The following is a 13,927-nucleotide window of genomic DNA, read 5'->3' on the forward strand; positions in this document are numbered from 1 at the left end:
TTTCCCAAATACTATGCTGATTCTCATCTAACACATTTTCTTAATTATTCACAAAATATTGCTTTTGTAAAAAGCTAGCAAAGTAGTAGTATGAAACCTAAAAAAAAAAATCTAAGCAGCATATTGTTAAATATTCCAAGTACTTGAGCAACTGACAAGAATGTGTAATGCTTAGCAAAAACCTTAATTCTCACAGCACACCACCAGAAAGCTATTAATCTTTGGCTATTAGTTAATGATAGGTATAGAAATGGGTCATTCCTGGATTCGTAATCAATATATATGCAAAACCTGTATAAAACCTTTTTTGATGCTAGTTGTACAAAAAAATGTAGTGCTGTTACATTTTCTGTGATTGCCTGCTCCATGATAAGTGCTAGGTCCTAGGAATGTAGAAATGGAAAATATACCCCTTACCCCTCCGAGAACCCGGAAACTCATGGCCGAGCCAGGAAAATGAACAGCTGCAGAACAGTCGCAGGAATGTTGTGGAAGAAGTGGCCTTTAGGCGCTGTTGGGAGTACCTCATGTAGAGCCGGTGGTGGAGATGGCTGGATGAGAAGATAGATGGAAAAGTTGAAACTGAAAGCTTATGGAATTACAGAGCTGGGGGAATGGAGGGAGAGAAATTCCAGCTATAGAAAGCAGAAAGAGGAAATATATAAAAATGCATGAGAGTGCAAATGAGATTGGCAAATCAGAAACAGTTTTATAGTTTTTTTTTTGACAGAAAGACGGATAGACAAAATAGAGGTTCTGCCTCACTCCCCCAACCAGTAGCCATGATGGCCCCCTCTGGGCCAGGCCAAAACAGGCGACTTGGAGCTCCATCCAGGCTCCTACTGTGCGAGTCATCACCTGCTGCTTTCCAGGGGGAACATTAGCAAGGAAGCCAGAAGCAGAAACAAAGCCAAGACCAAGCTCACAGTGAGAGATATCCACAACAACATCTCATCCTGACACCCAAACTGCCCTAGCATTTGGAGACTTTGAGGAGTATGAAAGAGGTGCAGGGAATGTGAAGTTTAGGTTTAACCATGTTGACATAATATTCTACACTAAGTCTTTTGGAACGTCCCCACAATATCAGTGAGTCATGGAATATTTATGAAACGTTGAGTGCCGCAATCAGACCTGTGTTTTGCAAGGATCGTCCTCGCAGGAGTCATGGATGGGAGTGTTGACCTAACAGGGAGAGAAATCAGAGTCAGCAAGTTCATTCAGAAGATGTTTTCAAAAACTGTATGTTCTAAGTTATGAAAAATACCAAAGAGGAGCAAAAAAAAAAAAAATCAATAATACTGAGTATGAAGCAGGATGGTAGAGGACGGATACCAGTTTATAAAGGGTGATCATGTTAGCCTTACTGATGAAAAGACGTTTAAGCTGCAGCGTGCTGAGACTGAAGGAGCGAATCTTGCAGCTCTTTGGAGAAGATCGTTTCAGGCGCAGGGAATACCAAGAACCAAAGCTTTGAGATTAGATTGTTCTAGAAGGGCCCAAGAAGAGCAGAGAAAGTGCTCAAGGAGCATAGGTGGTAAAAGGATCAGAGTTCAACTTCTGAATAAAGCCACGAGCAGCAGGATGCTATGCCCTCTCTCTGGCTTTTAAAGAATTTCTCTAGTCCATCGGGCGGGGGCATGGGGGGAGAGCAAGCACAAGGAGACAAGCTGGGCGGCCGTTGTAACAATCAAAGCAACAGTTGATTTGAGTTTGGATAATGAAGGAGACCAGACCTGTGCTGGGATTTCTAAATGTATTTTCAGTAAGAGACGCTAGAGCAGTAATGCAAGTGAGAAGGCCAGATTAAGACGTGTCTAGGGTTACCAAGGTATGTAGATAGGCTGAAGAGATGTTTGGCTCAGTTCCAGAAAGGTTCCCACAAATCTGGCTCTAAAATACAGAGAGGTGGATTGTTCTAGGGTGGAGAATTGAGAACTGGCTGGAGTATGTGGAGGTGGAGACATCTGAACTGCTGGAGTGGAAATAAACAAGAATGTACATTAGATGCATTTGTGTATAGAACAGGGGAGAGATCGCACATGGGACCCGGAGGACATCAGAAGGAACTTGAGTAGTGGCCAGTGAGATTCGGGAGCCTGCATGGAGTAAGAAGATAACTAACAGCTGAATCCTCCAAAACACCAGCACTTAAAGGGCAGCATAGGTGATTAATAAAAGGATTGAGATACAGTGTTGTCATTCAGTGGATTAAACCACCACTTGTGATACTGGCACCCCATATCGGAGTTCTAGTTCAAGTTCTAGGTGCTCCACTTCCAATCCAACTCCCCGCTGATGCACCTGGAAAGGCAGTGGACAATGGCCTATGATTGCAAATCCATCCCACCCCTGTGGAAGCCCAAAATGGTGTTCTGAGTTCCTTGTTCCTGACTTTGGGCTGGCCTATCTCCAGTTATTGTAGCATTATGCAGATTAGTAGAGCATCTCTCTCCCTCTCCCTCTCCCTCTCCCTCTCTCTCTCTCTCTCCCTCCCTCCCTCCCTCTTTCCTTCTCTGCTTCTCTCCTCACCATCCCTCCCTCTCTCCCTCTCTTCCTCTCTCCCTCTCTCCTTCTCTCCTTCTCTCCCTCCCTCTTTCCTTCTCTGCTTCTCTCCTCACCATCCCTCCCTCTCTTCCCACAAAAACAATGGCTGAGCCAAGTTTCTATAACATGCCTGGTCAAGGAATTCCACAATCTATAGAGGGGCCTTGTCTGGGACTAAGCTAGACAGTTCTGATCATTTCATGCAGACTCAGTGGAAGGGGCCTTGGTAGCTGTGGTACCTAATACGCAGAACAATGTCTCGGAACCAAAACCTTGTATAATGCTGTTCTCCCTTCTCACAGCTCAACGTAGCGTGTGCCAGTCAGTTCAGCAGTACAGCCCCGGTCCTTCTGCAGTACTCTCATGATGCCGGGATGTCCTGGTCCCTGGTGAAAGAAGGCTGCTACCCAGCTTCAGCAGGCAAAGGCTGTGAGGGCAGTTCCCGAGAACTGAGCGAGCCCACGGTGTATCACACGGGGGACTTTGAGGAATGGACTCGAATCACCATTGTTATGCCAAGGTCTCTTGCATCCAGGTAAAGTTACCGTTCTTATGTGCCATAGTAGCCATGTCTTGGGAAGCATTTATTTATCTCAACACTTCTATCTTGAGAATCTCGGCAGCCTTCAAGTATTATTCAAGTAATGAGTCTTTGGGAAACCAGCCCTGAGACAAAGCTCCCAAAATAGGTAGAATGCACACAGTTTGTGAGTGAGGCAGCTTCATCAGTCATTCATTCAACAAACACAGGTTCTTGCTACTAAGAATGCAGCAATAAGTGAAAGGTATTAAAGGCTGGGAGAGTTACAAGTTATTCTGATGGCAGACTTGTACATTATGTAGATTTTGTGATTTTTTTTTTGGATGTTCATATGGACAAGTTAAAGAGATCTGACCATCGAGATGACTACTGAAAATACAAGCGACGGTTGGAATAAACATAGAAGTGACCATTAAAAACCAATAATAAAACAATACAGAGTCAAATTTAAAATTAAGAAGAGCTCAATAGAACTTGAAATGAATTGGTTTCATCGAGTGACAAATTGAGCTTTTCAGCTTCCTGGAACATAAGACAAGGAAAGAAGATAAAGTTCTCGTTCTTGAGTATTGAAGAAAGCAAGCAGACACGTTCTGCTTAGAAAGGAAGTTATACTTTCTCCAGGTTCAGCACCCTGCAACAAATGTTTTACAAGAAGTAAGCAAAGATTCTGCAAGTGGGTACTTCTTCACTGGATCCTGGAACATGATTGGGTGACATAGTCTTTGTCTGTCTGTTCATAGCTGAGATGAGAAGACAAACTGTTTGCACCACTTCCTGAAGATGTCATAAAGGGTTGGGGTGCTCATGAATGATGCGCAGCAACATTTTCAACTTCTTCATTCTGCAACAAGAATAGAAGCACACTTTCCCACACACCTAATGCAGGTGCTCTGAGCTACATCAGGTCCGAGTGTGAAGGCACCTCCTTAGATGTGGCTCCTCCGGATCCATCAAGCTGTGAAATGATCTCCTCCACTCATAGCCAACATAAAATGATGGTACAGTGACAGGATGAACACAACCAACAGCCCAGCTTGAAGGAAGGGTGGACGGACGGAGGGATGGACGAATCTTACCCAGCGGCCTGTAGGCATTCTGAAAGCCAGTAAGAGACTCGCTATAGGGCTTCTCTCCTTGGGCCCAGTGTGGTGGCGCAAGTGGTTAAGGTCCTCACCTTGCACACCCGGGATCCCATATGGGCGCCGGTTCTATCCCGGCAGCCCTGCTTCCCTTCCAGCTCCCTGCCTGTGGCCCGGGAAAGCAGTCAAGGACGGCCCAGAGCTTTGGGACCCTGCACCTGCGTGGGAGACCCGAGGAGGCTCCTGGCTTCGGATCGGCATAGCATCGGCCGTTGCGCTCACTTGGGGAGTGAATCATCGGACGGAAGATCTTCCTCTCTGTCTCTCCTCTCTGTATATCCGCCTTTCCAATAAAAAAATAATAAAAATAAATCTTTTAAAAAAAAAAAAGGGCTTCTCTCCTCTAAGATCATTGTTGTTTTCTTGGACACAAAAGTTTTGCTCTCTGAAAGTGGTTTCCTGATTCCATCTTTCTCCTTGACTCTTGGTTCTACAATCTAGTCCTCATCCTTGGAGAAATCTTTGCTTTCCTGTAAGTACACCTATGTGGTTACAGCTAAATAACCACCTGTCCTGCTTCGGTCCCATCTCGGTCTGTGCACCCTTGGACGCTCATCTCTGCTACTGCCTTCTTCTTCTTGTGCTTTTCTGAAATGTGGCCCAACCAGAGCTCTTCCCAGTAGAATGGTCAGGCATCCCACGGAGTTGGAAAGCATCAAGTGATGTGTCTGTTCCGCCCTACTGTAAAAGTAGATGCTACTATCAGAAGCCTAATCCAATACACTCTCCCCAGAGCCTGTTAATAAACCGCTGAATCTGAGACTGCACTGTATGTCTTGTTGGGTAAAATAGGCCAACTGGTGACGCCACAGATGATAAAAGAATATTTTTAGCATTATGAAATGAGCCAGTATGTTGAGGCATCAGTATTTTCTTGGGCCTCAGCTTTGGGAAGAAGAAATCTATCCCATTGGAATCTAGCTTCCGGGTTAATTTGAATACCATCCAGTTTTCCAGTTTTGGCATTTGGGATGAAGAGCCCTCTGCTAAATAATAGTAAATATGTTTCTATTTTACCCCCAAGTAGGAAAGCTGTTGTTGTCCCTTGAGCAATATGGTAAGCCCAACTATCTCCACATGCACTGTTGGAAAACTGAGAATCCTAAGTGTTAAGATTGTTAAAATTTGAAACTATTGTGCCACGAAGTGGCATGCTTATTTATCATAGTTCTGAGCACACCATGCTTGGAGAATAATTCTAAACTGTTTTTCTCAAAGGAGCAGTTTGTACTCCTAGTCATTCATCTGGGTCTTCCCTACTGAGGAAGAGATCTTGTGGCAGTTAACATATGTCTGCTTGTCTCCCAGAGCTGTCCCCATCCTGACAGCCTGCCACGCAGCATGCCTGTCATATTCTCTCGATGCAGCTCTCTCTTCTCTTTGCAATTCAAATAAAAATACATCTTTAAACACACACACACACAAGGGGGCCCAGCATGGTAGCCTAGCAGCTAAAATCCTCACCTTGCACACACCGGGATCCCATATGAGCACTGGTTCTAATCCCGGCAGCCCTGATTCCCATCCAGCTCCCTGATTGTGGCCTGGAAAAGCAGTCAAGGACAGCCCAAAGCTTTGGGACCCTGCACCTGCGTGGGAGACCCGGAAGAGGCTCCTGGCTTTGGATTGGCATAGCATCGGCCGTTGCGGTCACTTGGGGAGTGAACCATCGGACGAAAGATTTTCCTCTCTATCTCTCCTCCTCTCCATATATCTGACTTTCCAACAAAACCAAATAAAAAATCTTTGAGAACAGGCGAAACCTATCTTCACAGGCTGAGTAATGTTATCATTCCGGCAGAAAGCATCTTCTTAAGGTCTATAACACTAGGACAGCTTTTTTTTTTTTTTTTTTTTGCTTTCTTGTGAGGCAGGGGGAGCAGAGGAAAGGAGTGAGATGGAGAGATCGAGCAAGAGTGAGAGAGCGCTCATCCCCCGGCTCGCTCCCACCTGGGTGGCAGAGGGCCAACCACTTGAGCCATCGCCTGCTGCCTCTCCAGATGTGCGTTGCCAGGAAGCCAGGAACCACATCACTGGGATGGAAGATACAGATGTTTTAACCACCGCTGTGTGTATTTTTTAAACTTGGTCTTTCGAATTAATTTTCTCTTGGCTTAAAATATAAGACCCCGTCTCTTAAGTGAACCCCAAAGGAAATAATCTCGTATGTTCATCTTTCTCTTGTACATCAACGAGAGTTTGTGTAAATAATCAATGTCTGAAATCTTCCAAGCCTAGTAAACAACATTCCTGGTTACCTTTTTGCACATTTTCCAAATATAAGTAACTTACTGGAAAAAAAAAAAGTTCACCAGTGCCTGATTTCCAAAGCCATTTGAAAAGTAAAGCCTTCTGATGCTGCCACGTATTCTCACCGTAATGTAGAACAAGGAGCTGCCGGTCTGCTTTCATCTTTGAGATTCTTTACACTTTTTTTCCCAGATTATTAACTCACTTCAAAGTCTTTGCAGGAGCAGGTGTTTGGCCTAATGCTTAAGACCCTGCTTGGGTCACATCCCGTATGGCAGTGCCTGAATTTGATTCCCACGCTGCTGCCTCCACTTCTTGTCCAGCTTCTTGGTAAACATCTTGCCATGCAGCAGATAATGGCCCACATGCTTGAATTCCTGCTACCACATGGCAGAGCCAGACCAGCTCCCCAGCTCCTGGTTTAACCCTACTGCCCAGCCTTCTTGACTAGACATTTGGGGAATGAACCAGCTTATGAAATATTTTTGTTTCTCTCTCTCTTTCTCTATCTCTCTATCTCTTTCTCTCTCTTCCCTGCCTGCCTTGCAAATGCATAAAAACAAATAAGCACTTTTCATTACATAGTCTATACATACTGCCAGAAAAAAATCCATTGAAATCCAGCCATCTTCCTTTGCTTTCAGTGGAACATCTTCCTCCTTTGCTGTTAGTAGCACTAAGAAGCATTTTTCTGGTACGCAATGATAGGGAAGTGTGTGTGTGTGTGTGTGTGTGTGTGTGTGTGTGTGTCCCACTGCAAAGAGACACATGGAAATAATTCAAAAGGTTGGAAAGCACTGGGATGAGTGAGCTTGGCAACCTCTAAAAGGTTGTTCTTGGAAGAAAAAGAACAGGGCAGCAGCCCAGCCTACTCGTGTTCCAGGCCTCTGAAGCCCTGGGACCAGCTTCTCGTTAGTTCACGGGGTAGCCCAGCTGGCTGCTCAAGTTCATAGGTAATTTGGAGATAAGACATGGAGAAGGAGGAGAAGGCACAGGTGGAACTAGGGTTGTCAGGGCAGGAGTTACTTATCCACTTGAATCCTACCAGTGCTGGATTACTGGGGTCCCCACCCCACAGCCTAACAAAGAATAGTCCACCGATGGCGTCAGAAACTCCCCCAAGAGCCTTTTCTGAAACTATTCATAAACTTAATGGAATTAGGTGGTGGAGTGTTCATGAAGTAGAAGAAACGAATATCCTTCTGGGATTGATTTATAATGCTTGGGTGAGAAAATGCGCAGGTCCAACCTATGCTATGTTCCTGGCCAACAGGGTCTTCCACATCTGACAATTCCCCCGTGTGGAGTTATTTATGCTGAAGAGGAAATCAAGAAGATCTGAGACATCTCATGAAAGTTAAAGATTTAATCAGGATATTCAAAACAACTATCAAATCTCTTGCAGGTTTTTTCTGGACCTTTCTATACTCCTGTGGTTTCATATGAGACATTCAAACAAGACACAGATCAGAGTGAGGTATATGGGCAGAGCAGGTTAGATAGTGCTTGAGGCACCTAGCTCCCACCCTAGGGTGCAGTTTGGAGTCCCTGCTGCTCTGCTTCTGACCCGGCTCCTTGGGAACGTGTCTGGGAAGACAAGATGATGACACAAGTGCTTGGGCCCCTGCCATCCACATAGGAGACACTGATGGAGATTCAAGCTCCTGGCTTTGGCCTGGCCCAGGCCTCACTGTTTGGGACCATGTAGGGAGTGAAAGAACGGATAGAAGATCTCACCCTCTCTTTCTTCCTCCCTCCCTCCCTCCCTTTCAAATAATTTTGTAGAAAGAAACAAGTGTTTTTTGTTCTTCCCAACAGCAAAACCAGATTCCGGTGGATCCAGGAAAGCAGCTCTCAGAAAAACGTGCCCCCTTTTGGCTTGGACGGCGTGTACATCTCTGAGCCCTGTCCCAGTTACTGCAGCGGCCATGGGGACTGCATCTCGGGCGTGTGTTTCTGTGACCTGGGCTACACCGGTAAGACTGGACGAACGTGTAGCATACTCAGCCCTAGGGACTCCGTTTCTTGTTACTCCTCCAAAGAGATTCTGAGATTATTGTTCTTCTTTAAGTCCAGAACTTGTAGAAAGCTGACATCTAGGCATATGCGGTACTAAGAGGTTTTGTAGTCCCTAAAAGCTGCCTAGAGGAAGAAAGCAAGGTAATGCAAATTCTGCTCCTTAAGGAGGATTTGCTTATTAGCAATCTTGGATGCTAACAATAGTTAACGTGGCTTGAGGCTCTACAGTATGCCAGGAATTAAAGCAAGTGCTTTTTCATCTCATCTGATTGAACTGTAAGAATCGCTTCATGGTACAACACGTTGAGCCTGTTTACATTTGAAGAAACATATGGAAAGAGATTCAGTAAGTCCCACGTAACATAGCTAGGAATCGGCTTTGAACCTTGGTGGTGGTTATCTAAAGCCCAAACCCAAGCTATTAACAACTTGACTACAAGATCCCCTTGACCTCTTTATTTTTTGGAAGAAATACAGTTTTTTAAAAAAAACATTCAAAGTAAAAAAAAAAAAATTTAACTTACAAAGTGATCAATTCAAAGAGAACTTTTCAAAAGAAGTATTTTCTGATGACAGTTAACTTTGGATGCTACTACAAGCAGGAAAGAAAAGGGAGCTGAGATGAAGGTGAAAAAATGGAAAAATACTCTAAGCTTTAAACTCCCTTTTGGCGTATTTCCTTAGCGGCAACTTCCTCCCATCCGCTGCGTGGCCAACCTGCGTCTCAGCACCCGAAGGCAAACATTTATTGTCGCAGAAATTGGATGGAGGGTACTGTCACTTCCGGTTTCAAGGGGGTTTTAGGTTCTGTTTTAATCTGGGGCTAACTCCCCCTTCCTGGTCTTTTACTGGAATTGAATATATGTACAAGAAGTTGATGTACTGTGAGAATGTGTGGGTATTATTCAAAGAGAGCAGAGGCAGAGTGCAGACTGCAATGGTGGTTACAGCAGCTGTCCTCCAGGAGACCACGGTCTGGTTCAAGCTTTCTTGCAGCTTCTTCGCCCTGGTGTCCGTGCAGCGTCTTCCGCCTTCCTCATGTTGACCTTGCCTTCTAGTGTTCCGTGAGTCCGACAAAGCACCTTTCCGGTCTGTTTTTTTTTTTTTTTTCTCCAAAGCTGCCCAGGGAACCTGCGTGTCGAACATCCCAAACTACAGCGAGATGTTCGATCGTTTTGAGGGCAAGCTCAGCCCACTGTGGTACAAGATAACGGGCGGCCAGGTGGGGACGGGCTGCGGAACGCTCAATGACGGCAAGTCTCTCTACTTCAGCGGCCCTGGGAAGAGGGAAGCCAGGACCGTGCCTCTGGACACCAGGACTATCAGGTTAGTGAGCAGCTCTGATGATTCTTCCCCACACCCAGTCTGGTATTTCCTTCAAGAGACTCTTCCATGTAAATATTAAGCAACACATTAGAATATGCCACACACAAAAAAAACTATGCCACAATTCATGACTCAGTTTACTGTCAACACCAAAACCTGTCTAATGTGTATCAGCTTATGTAAAAAAAAAGTTATCAAAATTATTTGATATTATTCTTGCTGTAGACTGTGAGACACAAAGATTTTTTTTTCTACTTTAAATTTTGTGTCCAAAAATAATGGCTCCTTATTTATGCATTTTCTTTGTGTTTGCTTATTGAAAACTGTCCCCAAGAAATGTAAAATCCCTACACTGACACCTGCTGGTAACACCAAGAATTATTTGGGTTTTCTTTGGGTTGGCTTTTTGTAGGTGGAAGACCGTGACTTTCTTTTTCCAATCAATTAAATTATCTGACAGTTGGGAGGAAGGGAATGGAGCAGGAGGAGAGGAGAGGTTTGCAATCTTTTGGTCCTCACTTAACTCCGAGATCCTGGCTCCTTTGCCTTTCGCATTCATCTGCCAGAGGCCTGCCAAGCAGAGGCCCCCCCGTGGAGGACCAGGACGGGACACCACACACCCTGAGTGTCAGTTACGAGGACGTCGGTCCGCTGAACCCAAAGGCACACCAGCCGGGTCATCAGCTGGCCTTGCACACCGTGTTCAATTTCTCGGCACTGGCTGTCTTGCTGCCTTGAGATTCCAGAGATGGCATTACGTACAGTTAGGAAGGCCCCCACTGCGGCTGCCGGGTGGAGTGGGGTGAAGCTGTTTCCTTTTGTATAGATGGCTATCACAGAATCAAGTGAGGGTCGCCTCCATCAACCTTTCTGGCCCTAACTGTTGGAGTGTTGGCTTCTCCTGTGCCCTTTGGATGCCAAAGCCCTGTCAAGGGGAGGAATTTTTGGTTTTCCTACCATGTCAGATTACAAAGGGATTGACACTCAGTGTAACTCACCTAATTGTAAGTCAACTGGATTTTTTTTTTCTCCCAGACTCGTTCAATTTTATGTACAAATTGGAAGCAAAACTTCAGGTATTACCTGCAGCAAACCGAGAGCTAGAAACGAAGGTAAGGCACTCTGTCTCCATCACCGTTACTGTTGTGCTTGTAAAATGGGATCCTGTTTTCTCCCAAAATGTGGTCAGGAGTTTGGAAACCAAGACTGTGCCCTGAGTCATTCCCACTGCCCTCTTCTTCTCCTTCACAGCTTGGTCCTTCTGCAGGCAGCCTTGTCGTCTGATAATGTCTCATCCAGATCCGTAACCTTGAAAAAAATCATGATGCTCTCTAGCTGTAAGGCAGGATCCAAAATCCTTTGTGTGGAGGCAGGGAAGGAGCCTCTGTTTTGAATCCTTGCTCGGCGGGGAGCTTACGTTCTAGGGAGAAGTGTCAGACAGTCAGCAGAAGTAAGCCAGGTTGCAGAGTGCCGAAGCTAGACTGTAACGAGCATGTGCGGAGGGAAGCCCTGAGTTAGCGGGAGATAGCTCTGGCAGAAGGCTCCCTGTACAAGTGGCAGGTGGTACATTAAATTCAAAGGAAGCTGATGTGCTCAGCTCTTCTGGATACTGCACATTCATACCCTTAAAGACCCTGAACGTGGCCTAGCGGATAGTGTGTGCTGGCCGTAGGCCCTGCCCACTGCTTCACTTCTGATTCCAAGGACTGCCCTCTGCCCTGCAGGGCCAGCTCCCGTCCAGCTCCAGCAACAAGCATCCTGTCCTCAACTCATCTTGAGCCACTTTCTTCAACTCAGTGCTGGCTGTGGAATTCGCATCCTACTGTCACGTCTCGGTCTTTTATTGAAACCCGATTGTTAAAATGTAAATCTGCCCAAATCCCAAAATCATCTCTTCTGAGGGATGAAAGTGAAGATTCTTTACTGATGCAAGCTGTGGCAATCAGTTTTTTTTTTTCCACATTTGGAAGTAAAATTAGACTATTCTCAATAGGGTTGGACAAAACCCAGATGAAATAGAGTTTTAAAAGAGGTGTGTTTTACAGGCCTGGAAACGCTGGGTGGAGGGAGTGGAAATGGTTAGCTCGATTCAGACATACACTGCATTTGACGACACAGCCAGAGGAGGCCCAGCAACTAGCATATTAATGTAATTAATATAATAACTGGGTATTACTGTTTCCTGGGTTGCATTCCTCTGCTTCTTCATAGCCATCCAAAAAGGATTTCCCCCCTGTCTGTTGGAACAGGGACCCCCATTTCTGCAGCCCTGGTCACCTGTAGATGTTTGTGACCCTCCTGAAAAAGTTGATAAGATGAAAGGCATCCAAGAGAAGCATCCAGCATGTGCACTGAGCCATGCTTCCCAATGTGCCCTCCCGTTGGGGCAGAAGCCAGGAGCCAGCGACTCCGTCTGGGTCTCCCACATGAGGGCAGGAAGCCAGTTGTTCGAGCCGTCCTGACTGCCTCCCAAAGTCAACATTGACAGGAAGCTGGAGTCGTCATCCAGGGCAGGGGATAGAACACAGGTGGTTCCAGTGTGACATGTGGGCAACATCATCAGCATATTAACCAGAAGACCAGATGCCCACCACAACCTTATTTTTAAAGCCCATTTTTGGGGCCCAGCATGGTAACCTAGTGGCTAAAATCCTTGGCATACTTCCGCTGGGATCCCATATGGGCACTAGATCATGTCCCACCTGCCCTACTTCCCTTCCAGCTCCTTGCCTGAGGCCTGGAAAAGCAACCAAGGACAGCCCAAAGCCTTAGGTCCCTGCACCCACGTGGGAGACCCAGAAGAAGTTTCTTGTTCCTGGCTTCGGATCGGCTTTGCTCTGGCCATTGGGCCACTTGGGGAGTGAACCAGAGGGCAAAAGATCTGTCTCTCCTTCTCTCTGTAATTCTGACTTTCCAATAAAAAAACAAATAAAATATTTTTAAAATCCCACTGTTTCCATGAAGATTTTGAAAATGGCCTTGTAGATTACAATCATACACACACATATATATGTTATGTATGTGTATTTATATGTGTGTGTGTGTGGCATACATACACAGGTAATAACATATTGATTGGTAATGTATTGATTACCATAGTTTCAAACTTAACAATTTGCTCCATTGCATTCAACAACATCTTTTCCTTTGCCTGTGTCCTCTTTCAGAATTACAGTGTGTCTGGGAGACATAGCAGGGTAACCCATGAGGTCCTAGGCTCCAGTCATCCAGAGATGGGTGAAGGAGCATGGGTGGATAGGATAGGTTGAGGAAAGGGGTTGTTGGGAGAATAACACAGAGAAAGAGAAACCAACGTCACATTGGCTGGGAGTGAGTTTTTCTGCTTTGCTTTTTAATAACTTGCCTTCATATAAGCTTCATATTGGCTGGCCAAAGTCTGACCAAATATAAAGTAGCCAGTTAAAGGAACTTTCTGCTTACTAGAATTGCAGACTGAGGAGTGTTTACTGCCTATTGCTTGAGCAGCAAAGAGTGCTACTTGATTTGTATGGGGAAGATTGAGATATTCCTTCTGAATATATAATAATGGTATGAGACTCGATAATGTTCAGGACAGAATCTGAAATTCAAATACATGATCAGAAGTAGATTTTTATGTTCTTCTCACCAACCTCCCCATCACTCATAGAAAGGTGAATGGGTTTTAAAAGAGCTTAGGTATTTTTTTCTTCCATTTCCTAGCAGTTTCTGTATTAGAAACTGTCAAGAAATGGATGAGCCTTCAGGTTACCAATGGATTCCTGGGAAGTTAAATGAATGCATCTTCATTCTAGGAGACACAGGTTGAACTTGCTGCTATGTCACCATTTTAAAAAAATACTGTTCCAAACCTCCAAGGAAAGCCATCCGCATGACCAGATTTATATCTTTTATCTCAGGGCTTGTTGTTCAGTATTCCAATGACAATGGCATAGTCTGGCATTTGCTCCGCGAGTTGGATTTTTCATCCTTTCTAGAACCAAGGATCATCTCCATTGACCTGCCACGGGAGGCCAAGACTTCTGCGACAGCTTTTCGATGGTGGCAACCGCAGCACGGTAAGCTGCTGCCCACACCTGCTTTCCCTGGGAGCTTTTACATC

The 13,927-nt window shown here is 45.3% G+C and overlaps 1 protein-coding gene across 2 annotated transcripts in view; it reads left to right on the plus strand.

The window, feature by feature from the left end:
- Positions 1-13,927, plus strand: part of LOC121166947 (reelin) — a 357,334-nt gene that overhangs the window by 273,439 nt on the left and 69,968 nt on the right. For both annotated transcript variants that reach the window (XM_040996283.1, XM_040996284.1), the window contains exons 28-32: positions 2,850-3,082; positions 8,299-8,456; positions 9,618-9,825; positions 10,861-10,937; positions 13,725-13,883. In XM_040996283.1, the coding sequence (XP_040852217.1) occupies positions 2,850-3,082; positions 8,299-8,456; positions 9,618-9,825; positions 10,861-10,937; positions 13,725-13,883 (835 nt within the window). The remainder of the gene's footprint in view (positions 1-2,849; positions 3,083-8,298; positions 8,457-9,617; positions 9,826-10,860; positions 10,938-13,724; positions 13,884-13,927) is intronic.

The sequence above is a fragment of the Ochotona curzoniae genome, unplaced genomic scaffold, assembly GCF_017591425.1.
Source record: "Ochotona curzoniae isolate NIBS_2020 unplaced genomic scaffold, NIBS_Ocur_1.0 patch266, whole genome shotgun sequence".
NCBI classification, from domain to species: domain Eukaryota; kingdom Metazoa; phylum Chordata; class Mammalia; order Lagomorpha; family Ochotonidae; genus Ochotona; species Ochotona curzoniae.